We start from the raw sequence: 12,957 nt of genomic DNA, 5'->3' as shown, positions 1-12,957 counted from the left end.
GATGTAAACGAACCAAACCGTTTGTGAGCTATTCGAAGCTCGATTCGATAAAAGCTCGTTTGAGCTCGTTTAATGAGGCTCGTTAAGATAAACAAACCAAACTCAAGTTTTACAGTATTCGGCTCGTTAGGCTCGTGAACATGTTCGTTGGTAAGTTCATGAGTAATCTTTTAGATGAAAAAATAATAGTTTTGATATTAGATTAATTGATTTTGCATATTATTTATGAAATATATAGAAAAATCTATTAAATTTATTTATTATAATAAATTTACAAATTTTAATAAGAATAATATATTTTTTCTTTAAATATATAATTTATTTTTAATTAATTTAATAAAAATTTAAATGTATAATTCATATTTATTAAGCTTGTTTAGGCTCGATAAAGGCTTGAATAAGCTCGTGAGTCATGCATATATTCGTTAAAATAAAGCTTGAGCTCGGCTCGATTATAAACAAACCAAGCTCAAACATTCAAGAGTTCGGCTCGGCTCGGCTCGACTCGATTAAATCGCTATTTGTAGACATCATATTCATATAATACAAGTTTACTATTTTAAAGAACATATATATTAAAAATAAATTCTTAAAAACTACAAATCCTTTGTAAAATAGCAATACTGTCTTTTTTAAGGTAAGTAGGAATGATCACGTGCGATGCACGTATGTGACTAATAATGAAAAATAAAGATTTAGATAATTTTTAAAATCGTTTGAAAAACATCTTGTTTATAAGTATTTATTAATCTAAATATATCAAAACACAATAAATAAAAATACATGATGACGATAATCAAATATATTTATTTATTTATATAACATTTTTCAATTCGTGTGATTATAATATAATGATAGCTCTATCAAATTAACAAATATATTTTTCATACAAATATTATTCACAATGGAAAACAATAAAAATAAAATTAATATAATAATGAATATTACTAAAACCAAATTCACAATATTTTTAAATGAAGTGCATATAGCGATTGTCAAATAAAATTATCTTAATTAACTAAATTATCATAATGATGTTAAAATAAAACCCCTAAGCTTGTTATTAAGTTAAATATCAATTTTGTTTTTGCTAACTTTTAACTCCTGGCGAATTTTGTTTAACTTTCTCCTTTTTTAAAATATATATTACACATAGTTAATTTATATCATAATAGATCATTTGAAAATTAATATAGATGATTAATAATTCCATGTTAAATAAAATTTTAAAATAATATCAATCAAATAAATATGTGTAGTAAAACACATATACGTAACATTCAGTTTAAAAATATCATATATAAAAAATTTAATTTCTAAAAAATTATAATAAATTAGCACTATAATTCATATTTATTATAAGGATTATCTTAATTTAAAAAATATAAGAACTATCTCATAAATTTAATACAAAAGTATAAAGTAATTTTCATTCTTTTTAATTTCTCATTAATTTCTTTTTCTATGAATACAGTTGAAATAACTCAAAATAATCAAATTATATTGCAAATAAAATATTAGAAAAATTTGTAAAAGAGCATATAGAATTTGCATGCTTTCAATATCCATTTTAATTGGAAAAAAACCATAAGAAAAATGACATTTTCTCGCATACATTTTATAACACTTGTAAAAAAGTGTAAGCTTGAGATATATATTGAGACATTAATTAATATCACAATTTATTAAATTAAAAATATAAAAAAGTATCATACTAATGTATTTGTAATATTTTTCGTCAATTTAACTAAAATAATGAAATATAGTTATTCTCATTTTCCATCTCAACTTTTAAATGAAACATTAATTAAGTAATGGTGTTTAAAAGTGTAACTAAGATAATTCACAAATCAAACTCATATATTTATATGTATATAGATCTGCTAACTTTTAATCCTTGCGGATTTTGTTTAACTTTCTCTATTTTTTTAAGAATACATATTATAGATAGTTAATTTTATATCAGAATGGATCATTTGTAAAACATTAATGAAATAATAACTAAGTAAATTAACAATTCAAACTCATATATCACCTTAATAAATAAATAAATAAAACATTAATAAAGTAATAGTGAATGAAAGGGTAACTAAATAAAATATTAATGATGTAATGATGAGTGAAAGAGTAACTAAGTAAATTCACAATTCAAACACACATATTTATAGATAGTATAGATATGATGAAAACGTAAATAACAATAACACAGTAGCAACATGCATCTACCTACTACGATCACTTTACTTTAAATTAAGTTTCTTTTAGCACAATCTTATGTAAAAGATATTTTTTTTAGCTTAATTTTTGTCGTAATCAACTAAATAAAATAAAGGACCCTGCAATACCTTATGCTGAAACTTTGAAAGTCTTTTTTTTTTTTTTGGGGGTTAATGCGTCTCAGTATTCTCTTAGACAAACTAACAATTAAAAAACCTTTTCACGATGTACGAGTCCCAAATAAACATTTTCTTTTCTTTTCCACGGAAACTGACCTAAATAGAATCTTGGTCAATTTGTTAATTTTGCAATTTTTTTTGTCATTATTATCTTGTAAATTTACTTATTGTTTTATTAATTATATTTGTTGCGGTGCACGTGATGGCGAGTAAGAAGTTTTAGGCAGATTTATGTGATGAAGCCAAGTGTCACGATGATCGGTGGCCTCCTCCTGAAACGCAAAATCGCCACACGCTTTGACCGAATACCGAACAATTTCAGCTCAAGGTTTTCCATAAACCTCCACCGCTCATGAAAAGCGTGGCCACCAAAACCTTGTAATACTTGGAACCAACCTCGGCCAAGGGATTTGTACAATTAAAACAATCATGCGTTGGTTTCTTATTTCTTCTTTATTTGGTGTGTGAATGACTAAAGTTATTCGTGAGTAGTTTTTAACTGATTGCATCAAAACTCGACTCGAGCTCCATTTTAGAAGATATATAATTTAAAAGTATTATTATTCGTATAAATACTAAATTTAAATCTTAAAATTAGACTACAAATATTTTCGAGAAGGAACTCAAATAAATTGATATTTTCACGAGTCGAGCTCGATCTTAAAATTGAATAAATGATACTCAAGTTCGACTATGCTGTACACTCTCTTTTGTCCCGTTTCCATACCCTTCTATAGGAAATAAATCACATGTGAGGGTCAACAATTTGGAGACATGGAAAAGCAAATAGGAACTTGTATCCTCAAGTAATCTCAAAATATCTTCATCTATCATTGCTAGTCATATTTGGAGTTCATTATGAAATATTAGCTATTGAAAACAATAAATATTTTAATTTTTAGTAGTAATTTATATATTTAATCGATCAAATCTCCTAAAAAAATATCATGTTCATATATATAGACATCAACACTTTGTATATTTGAATATCAATGTCATAAACTAACTTTTCCGCTTTTTTCTTAGCGTCTACATTTTAAAAGACAAAAAATACGCGTGAGAAATTAGATATGTCTTATTTGAGTCATTCATGAAAAAATATTACTTTGTATGCTAATATTATTACTTTTTATTATGAATATTGATAGGGTTGACTCATATCACGAATAAAGATTCGTGAGACCGTCTTACAAGAGATCTACTCTTTTTAAAATGTGTTGCAGATATATGCCTCATTTTAAAATAAATCTCATCCCGAAAAAATATATAATCGGCTAATTTGTTAATATTAAAATTTCACAAGTAGATATAATTTCAACTAAAATAAAATATTATTTACATGTAAATAAAACATAAAATGGTTAATTCCACTGATACAAAATATATTTATAATGAAAAGAAAATGATGGATATTAAAACTACATATATTTTAAAGAATTCTTCATTAAAAAGCAGAGCATTTATTTGATTATTAAGTTTTTTTTATATATATATATATAATAGAGTTAAAAAATTTGGTGTTTTTATAATTATAAATATATTAATAAAATGTAATGCTTTAAAAAACAAGCGTCTTCCACCTCTCCATTATACCGGAAAACCGCCCCTTGTTTAAGCATATCACATGTATATAAATTACTCACTCGAAGCGATTCATTTCACATTCCTCTTCTGATCACTTCAACTAAATTTGTCCGCAGTATCACTGCTAACTATGGATACGAAGATAGGCTCCTCGGATTTGTGTACTTCCGCCACGTGTACAGATGTTGGAGCACTGCCAGGTGTCGTTTCCGCCGTCCAGAGCCCCACCGTGCAGCCCTTCGACTCCGCCGAGGCTACTCTCGGTCGCCACTTAGCGCGCCGTCTCGTACAGGTCGGCGTGAAAGACGTCTTCTCGGTGCCCGGCGATTTTAATCTGACGTTGCTTGACCACCTATTAGCCGAACCGGGGCTCAATTTAGTTGGCTGCTGCAACGAGCTCAACGCTGGCTACGCAGCCGATGGATACGCCAGGGCTCGAGGAGTTGGTGCTTGTGCTGTGACTTTCACGGTCGGAGGTTTGAGTGTTCTCAACGCGATCGCCGGCGCGTACAGTGAGAATCTTCCGGTTATTTGTATTGTTGGCGGTCCCAATTCTAATGACTACGGTACTAACCGGATCCTACATCACACTATCGGGATACCGGATTTTAGCCAGGAACTCCGTTGCTTCCAAACTGTTACTTGTTATCAGGTATGATTTGTTTGTGTTTTTAGTTTCATATCTCAATTTTTTTTACGTGTACCGCCACATAATCTGTCACCATTTTTGCTAGTCAAGCTCTAGTTGATCAATTTATCGTTTTAGGTTTTTGATGCTTTAGTTATAATTGAATCCTGTATTATACAGTGTCGCAAATTTTGTTATAAAGGATCTGTTCATCTAATTGTTGGTTGATTTTAGGCGGCGGTGAACAATTTGGACGATGCGCATGAACTGATAGACACAGCGATATCGACAGCTTTAAAGGAGAGTAAGCCCGTGTATATTAGCGTCAGCTGTAATTTGTCGGCGATTCCACACCCCACCTTTCGACGCGAGCCTGTTCCTTTTTCACTCTCCCCCAGGTAAGCTTAAGTTTTATCCTCTAGGTTGTTCATTCCCGAGATACTTTTCTGTCTTCTTCTGTTTGTATAATACAGCGAGATAAATTTGAGACTCCAGAGTATGGGATTTTTCAGTAGCTTGACGTGCCAATTCATCATATATGCTTTTTCCTGTGTTTTGGATTCAATTTGTAATAATTTTACTTCTGCTGCATGTAGAACAAGTAATCAAGTAGGCCTGGAAGCTGCAGTTGAGGCTGCCGTAGAGTTCTTAAACAAGGCTGTAAAGCCAGTGATGGTTGGTGGACCAAAGCTGAGAGTTGCAAAGGCATGCAAAGCGTTTGTTGAATTGGCCGATGCTTGTCGTTATGCCCTTGCTGTGATGCCATCGGCTAAAGGACTTGTCCCGGAGCACCATCCCCATTTTATAGGCATCTACTGGGGTGCAGTGAGCACTGCTTTTTGTGCTGAAATTGTTGAATCTGCTGATGCATACCTGTTTGTTGGGCCAATATTCAACGACTACAGTTCAGTTGGTTACTCTCTGCTTCTTAAGAAAGAGAAGGCGATCATCGTGCAGCCTGATCGAGTGACCGTTGGAAATGGGCCTGCATTTGGATGTGTTCTGATGAAAGATTTCTTGACTGCCCTTGCAAAAAGGCTTAAGCCCAATCCAACAGCCTATGAGAATTACCATAGGATTTATGTTCCTGAGGGGCATCCTCTGAAAAGCGAACCGAAGGCGCCTTTGAGGGTTAACGTTCTGTTTCAACATATTCAAAACATCTTGTCAAGTGACACAGCTGTCATTGCTGAGACTGGTGACTCGTGGTTTAACTGCCTGAAACTAAAATTGCCACCAGGATGCGGGTGAGCTCTAGTGAATCAGTGATGGCATAGAATATAATGCAGTTCTGTGTAGTTTGTGATTGATAGTGACCACATGATATACAGCACTGTTTGAGTGGACTTTTTCCTTGCAGGTATGAATTCCAGATGCAGTATGGATCCATTGGTTGGTCAGTTGGTGCGACTCTTGGTTATTCCCAGGCTGTACCAGAGAAGCGAGTGCTTGCTTTCATTGGGGATGGGAGCTTTCAGGTGTGCCTGTTATCCATTTAGAGTTGTTAAAGCTGATGAAAGTATTCTTCTATATTATGACTGACTTCAGGCTAGAGTATTTTTTTTTATCTGTGAACAAACGAAGTCGGTCACTCTCACTGCTAACTTCTTGAATCACTTTTGTTGCCGCTACTAAATTCTTAAAACCTCCAGAGATTGTCTCTAACCCTTGCATTGGTTTAGTAGTTTTTGTTCCATGTTTGCGCTGATCATTTATGGGAAATAATCACTCTAATTTCTTCAAGTGCATATTGGTGAATGGCAGGTGACTGCTCAGGACGTGTCGACAATGATTCGATATGGTCAAAAGACTATTATCTTCCTTATAAACAATGGTGGTTACACCATTGAAGTAGAGATCCATGATGGGCCATATAATGTGATCAAGAACTGGAACTACACTGGCTTGGTTGACGCCATGCATAACAATGAAGGCAACTGCTGGACAACTAAGGTTAGTGGAGTTTGCTTTACGTCTTATGTATCCAATTTCTTTCCAGTCAAAAAATTTATTCTCTTATTACACTAAGGTACATTGTGAAGAAGAGCTTATTGAAGCAATTGACACTGCAACGCATGACAAGAAAGACAGCTTGTGCTTCATTGAAATTATCGTTCACAAGGATGATACGAGCAAAGAACTTCTGGAATGGGGTTCCAGGGTCTCTGCAGCAAATAGTCGCCATCCTAATCCTCAGTAGCTTACGTTGAAATCTGAAAAATGTAACGATTCCCTCATTTCTTAAGTTTCTATATCGAGTGTCAATCTATCTTATAAAGGGCTTTGCTGTGAATAACTGCGTGCATTTAATGAAGTAATTCTCATTTACTGATCGATTTCGTGCTCGACTTGCAATTATTACATGGATTGTTCGACTCGGACTGGTATTTCGAACCATTTGGACGTGAATGGTAACTGACAGAAAGTGTAGAAGATTCGAAAACGTGTGGCTAAATTGGTCCCAAAAGCAACCCATGTGGAACGTTCACTATTCTTGTAAATAACTTTTATTTAGAAAAGTAAGGCGTGAAAATAATATAAATAAATTTAATCAGTGAAGCTACTTAACAAATAAAAAATAAATCATTCATTCACCCATCAAAATTTCATACAATTATATGTCAAATTTAAGATAATAATATGTTAAAATGTGTATTATTATTTGCAAGATTAACATTAATAATAATAAAAAAACACAATTGAATTAGAAGATATATAAATTAAGAGTAAAATATCAACATAATATACACCCATCGGATTTTTGTCATATTTTTTAATAGTAAAATTTAGCCAAAAAAAAAAATCCCGGGCCCCCTTGGTACACGAGGCTTAGTGGAAGTATTGATTTGTTAAGATTGAAATTTAGATATAACTCAATCTCAAAAACTAGTTTAAGGAGGGAAGATTGTTCAAGTTCATATATACAACTCCGAGGTTATTTATCCAATCGATGTGTGACAATTAACACACCCCCCCTCACGTCCAGAAATGAACATCTCGAGCGTGGAGTTTAGGTCTAATTATAGGCAGTCCAACATATAACGTTGGAACCCTGGCTCTGATACTAGGTTAAGATTAGAACTTGGACCTAACTCAACCCCAAAAGCTAGCTCAAGGGTAGATTGTCCAAGTCCATATATATAACTCCTGGATTATTTATCCAACCGAACAATTAATATGATTCATCAAATCTATATCGATTATACATATTTAGATGAGACACTTGGACGGTTTTGATAAATTCAGTGAGAAAATACAAATAGTTATCGGTGGTGGGGACTGGAGAATTGCATGCGGATATGCCATTAGTTGCAACAAATGGACTTGCGACTTGTGTCATCTTGATTGGTGTCAAGCCAAGCGCACTCGCTAAATGGAGTATGGGTGTGGCGTTACGCGTTTTGGAAAAATATCTCTATAAAATGTATCGGCAAATTCTTTCATCTTTCACAGGAAGTAAGCATGGAATTTGGTTTGTTTTCTGGTCCTTCCTCGATGACACTAATATTTTCCATATTCAACCTATTTGTGATAACTGCGTCAGCTCAGTGTCTTCACGACCAGGAACATTTACTGCTTCAGTTGAAAACCAGTCTGACATACGATTCTTCACTTTCAACAAAAGTGGTGCAGTGGAATGAATCCACAGATTGCTGTCAATGGCGCGGGGTAAAGTGCGACCTTAATGGTCGTGTTACTGATCTTGATCTCAGCGGCGAATCTATATCCGCCGGAATTGACGACACTGCAGCTGGAGGCAGTCTTTTCAGGCTTGAATTCCTCCAGAGTTTGAATTTAGCTAAAAACTACCTGGGTTCGGTTAATTTGCCAACTGGGTTTGGAAAGCTGGAGGCTTTGAGTTATCTGAACCTAAGCGATACAGGCTTTTCTGGGCAGATTCCGCTGGAATTTTCGGGTCTGAAGAGACTAGATGTTCTTGATCTTTCGTCCTCCTTTTACTCATCTCTTCAACTGGGGAACCCGGATCTGGGAACATTTATTCAGAACTTCACGAAGGTGAGAGAACTTTATCTTGATGGGGTGAATATTTCAGCCACTGGGCACGCTTGGTGCAATGCTATTTCTTCTTCTCTGCCGGATTTAAGAGTCTTGAGCTTGTCTAATTGCTATCTTACAGGCCCTTTTGATTCTTCATTGGCAAAACTTAAGTCTCTTTCGGTTCTTCGTCTTGATGGGAACACTTTCTCTTCTGAGTTTCCCAAATTCTTTGCAGGTTTCCCGAATTTGAGGGTATTAACTCTAAGTTCTTGTAACTTGTGGGGACTTACTCCAGGTGAACTATTTCAGTTACCAAGTCTGCAGACAATTGACTTAAGTAATAATAGAGATCTTGAGGGTTCTCTACCTGAATTTCCATTGGATGCATCACTTCAGAATCTGTTGCTCGGCTACACAAAATTTTCAGGATATCTAACAGATTCTATTGGTGGTCTTCGAATGTTATCAAGTCTTGATCTTAGAAGTTGCAACTTTTCTGGTTCAGTTCCGAAGTCCATTACGAATCTTACTCGGATTGTTTATCTGGACTTGTCATTGAATCAGTTCATTGGTTCTGTTCCATCTTTCAGTCTGTGGAAGAATGTCACTGGGATAAACTTTCGCAGTAATAGATTAACGGGTGAAATTTTCGACTCCCTCTGGGATGGACTAGAAAATCTCAATTTCCTTGTCTTGAGTGAGAATCTGTTAAAAGGAAAAATTCCTGAGACACTGTTTTTCTTGCCATCACTTAAGTCATTAGATCTTTCCAACAATCAGTTTTCTGGTCAAATCGGAGATTCAGTTAATAGTTCTTCGTCGCTTGAAGTTCTTGAGCTGAATGCCAACTATTTAGAAGGTCCGGTACCTCACTTTCTGTTCGAACTCCAAAATCTTTCTAGTCTATCATTATCGTCAAACAAATTCAATGGGTCCGTTGATCTAACTGATTTTCGAAAACTTAAGAATCTGACGAGTCTTGAACTTTCTTACAACAACCTGTCAGTGCATGTAGGTGAAAACGCTTCCATGTCTTCGTTGTTCCCCAGATTAGGAACTCTGAGATTGGCATCTTGCAAGTTACAGAAAGTTCCATCTCTGAAGAATCATTCGTCGTTGATGATGTTGGATCTTTCGGATAACCAATTAGATGGGGAAATTCCTAACTGGATATGGGATATTGGATTTCTTCGTTTCGTTAATCTTTCTCATAATCGATTCAGGAGTATCCAAGGACCCTACACTCTTCGTGGGCTGGATTTCCTTGATCTGCATTCGAACATGCTTAGTGGGCAAATACCAGTTCCAACTCCCCCAGCTTACCGTGTGGACTTGTCGAGCAACAATTTTTCTTCTTTTATCCCAGTTGACATTGGTCATTCTCTTTCATATTCCCTTTCCTTCTCTGTTGCTAATAATAAAATAATTGGCGCAATACCTTCTTCACTGTGCAACGCCAGTCGCCTTCAAGTTCTTGATTTGTCTAACAACAGATTGATCGGCATAATTCCTTCTTGTTTATTTGGAAACAATCTTGGAGTGCTGAATATAAGTAGAAACCATTTCAGTGGTACCATACCTGATAGTTTTCCGGTTACTTGCGCTTTGGAGACACTAGATCTGAGTTGGAATATGCTAAAAGGCGAGGTTCCTAAATCTTTGACGAACTGCACAAATCTTGAAGTCCTAAATCTTGGCAACAACAACTTAACTGGCAGCTTTCCCTGCTGGTTAAAGAGACTACCTAGATTGCGCATACTTAATTTAAGTTTCAATGCATTTTATGGTAATAGTAGCTGCCTTGTAAACCGCACCTAGGACCAACTCCAAATAATTAACCTTGCTTTTAACAACTTTAATGGTGTTTTGCCTGCGAAGCCGTTCTCTAAGCTGAAGGCGATAATGGTCGAGAAAGGTGACACTCAAGCGAGATTTTCTATCACCAGGTCAAAATTACTATCAAGATTCTGAGATACTGTAAGGCTGTCCCCTTCTGAGTATAGCGTGTCTTGATGCTACAAAATCAGAATTTCAGACAGCAACATTAGAAGAGGATAAAAACCTTGTATATACTCGATACGTACATCTAAGTGCTTGTATTGGGGTTTATTGTGCGACTATGCGTCATCATTTGGGACGTTTCTGTACTCTAAAAACTTGAAGAGTTCTATAACAATCTTAATAAACACAATTTGTTGTTTTCTAGGGACTGTAAAATTGAGTGGTGATCAAAATCCTTGAGCTCATGTCATTTTTTCTCTTCTATTCTAAGTTTTCAATTTTCTATTTTTGTTGGGGGTTTTTAGTGGCAGAAATAAGAAAGAAACATCAACTGCAAGGCTAACTCAAAAGCCATATGCAGAGTATGGCTGATCTTTTTTTTCCCTTTTTCCTTTTTGTTCAGAAAACAGCAAAACAAACTAACAGTCTTTTCCCCTGCTGCTAAAGATTTTTAGACATCAAGGAATCTCCGGTTCACGATCTTGGTTTGTTTGGTCCATCCGATGGATGCACGCTCTGCATAGTGGGCAACTCGAGCGAGTCCTGAGCCACTTGTCCACGCAAACAGAGTGGAATCCATGGTGGCAAAGAGGCAGAACCTTAACCTTATCTCCCTCTGAAAACATGCTCAGACAGATGGCACACTCTGCTTCTGAGCTCGACCTGTTGCTTGATCCATATGCAAACATGGGCAAGCCACTTATGGTGGCAGAATCAAGCCCCGCCATGGCAGGCCTTGGCTGAGCAGGCGGTGTATTTGAGTTACCGGGTACGGGGCTGCCGAAATGGTGACTCCGGGCCCGTACATAAAGATAGTAAACAAAGAGGAAAGTGAAGAACAAGAAGAAAAACAATAATAATGCTCCAAGAAGTGGACTCTTACCATCAATCTGGTCCCTAACCTCCGTGAAACGAAGGGGCTCAAAATTATGGGATGCCATTGTATGATCAAAGTGAGATGGAGCTGGGAGTTTTACTACAGACACATGTGTTTGCTTTATTCTGTAAAGTGAAACGTGAAAGCTTGTCAGAATCACTTTTCCCATTTGTTTAGGCGGAGAAAGTTGCATCCACAGCTACCCTTTTCGGCTCTTTTAAGACCACGAATCTTGGCTAACTATGTGAAAGTTTTTAGGCATTTTTTCTCACCCATATATATTAATTAGGAATGATCACGTGCATCACGATGCACGTGGGTGATTAATAATGAAAAATATAATAACGAGATTTAGATAATTTTTAAAATCGTTTGAATAACATCTTGTTTATGAGTATTTATTAATCTAAATATATCAAAACACAATAAATAAAAATAAACCATGACGATAAATCAAATATATTCACTTATTTATATTACATTTTTCAATTTGCATGATTATAACATAATGACAGCTCTCTCAAATTAACAAAGATATTTTTTTATCCAAATATCATTCACAATAAAAAACAATATAAATAAAATTAAGAGAATAATAAATTTTAATAAAACCAAAATCACGATGTATTTAAATGGAGTGCATATAATGATTGTCAAATAAAATTCTCTTAATTAACTAAATTATCATAATGATGTTAAAATAAAACCTCTAAACTTGTTATTAAGTTAAATATCAATTGTGTTTTTGCTAACTTTTAACTCCTTGCAAATTTTGTTTAACTTTTTCCTTTTATAGAATAGATATTACACATCAACTCAAATATTTTTAAACGGTATAGTAGCTCAATCGTCATGATTCGATCGATGTATCCAACAAGGACAATTATTGCACTCCAATAATTACACTAATTGCAATATATGAGAATCGATCTCATGACTTTGACTCTTATATATACCAATTGTAAGATCATGCATTTGTCGATTTACCAAAAGTTATAACCGAGGTAACGATGCAACATTAGTTAAAATCGTAAAACAACTCAAACGTCACATTTGGATTGTTATACCTTGCATAAACAATTATTGCACCTAACAGATATGATATAGTTGTTATTTTACATTTTAGAAATCATTTTTCTAAATCAAATTTATTCTCACTAATAAAATAGTTTCATCGAACACAAAGTAGTTTTAATTAATAATAATAACTTAAACACAAATATTAATTGTTAGGGTGATCATTCTATGTCATCATTTATGCTTCATTAAGTTGCAATCATAGGAATAATGCACAATGAATTGGTAAACATAACTTAGTTAATTTAATAAGTGAGTAATATTAAATAACAATTTTGTTATTTTGAAATGTGAAAAATAGTTTTTATATATATAAATTCATCATGTATAATGATAAATAAATTAATATGTAGAAAAGAGAAAAAATTGTTTTTTATGTATGTAATTTCATCATA

General features: G+C 34.2%; 2 protein-coding genes across 2 annotated transcripts; both read left to right on the top strand.

The window, feature by feature from the left end:
- Positions 1-3,985: 3,985 nt before the first annotated feature.
- LOC142545800 (pyruvate decarboxylase 1) lies at positions 3,986-6,942 on the top strand. The gene is made up of 6 exons (XM_075653186.1): positions 3,986-4,632; positions 4,843-5,006; positions 5,205-5,855; positions 5,969-6,086; positions 6,373-6,561; positions 6,638-6,942. The coding sequence occupies exons 1-6, from the start codon at positions 4,111-4,113 to the stop codon at positions 6,806-6,808; spliced, it is 1,815 nt and encodes a 604-aa protein (XP_075509301.1). The 5' UTR covers positions 3,986-4,110; the 3' UTR covers positions 6,809-6,942.
- A 936-nt stretch (positions 6,943-7,878) lies between these two features.
- Positions 7,879-10,810, top strand: LOC142545799 (receptor-like protein 6). Its single transcript, XM_075653185.1, has one exon. It carries the CDS (start codon positions 8,071-8,073, stop codon positions 10,423-10,425), a length of 2,355 nt encoding a protein of 784 aa, XP_075509300.1. The 5' UTR covers positions 7,879-8,070; the 3' UTR covers positions 10,426-10,810.
- The last annotated feature ends 2,147 nt before the right edge of the window (positions 10,811-12,957 follow it).

Source organism: Primulina tabacum, chromosome 5, assembly GCF_025594145.1.
Source record: "Primulina tabacum isolate GXHZ01 chromosome 5, ASM2559414v2, whole genome shotgun sequence".
NCBI classification, from domain to species: Eukaryota; Viridiplantae; Streptophyta; class Magnoliopsida; order Lamiales; family Gesneriaceae; genus Primulina; species Primulina tabacum.
Note: the sequence above shows the minus strand (reverse complement) of the source record. Positions and strands in the feature narration are given on the sequence as shown.

Excerpts from the sequence above, each read along its gene's own strand:
- LOC142545800 (XM_075653186.1), top strand. The coding sequence starts at position 4,111 with ATGGATACGAAGATAGGCTCCTCGGATTTGTGTACTTCCGCCACGTGT. Across the intron at positions 5,856-5,968 it reads AAATTGCCACCAGGATGCGG|GTATGAATTCCAGATGCAGT; the intron begins GTGAGCTCTAGT and ends TTTTCCTTGCAG. Across the intron at positions 6,087-6,372 it reads TTGGGGATGGGAGCTTTCAG|GTGACTGCTCAGGACGTGTC; the intron begins GTGTGCCTGTTA and ends GGTGAATGGCAG.
- LOC142545799 (XM_075653185.1), top strand. The coding sequence starts at position 8,071 with ATGGAATTTGGTTTGTTTTCTGGTCCTTCCTCGATGACACTAATATTT.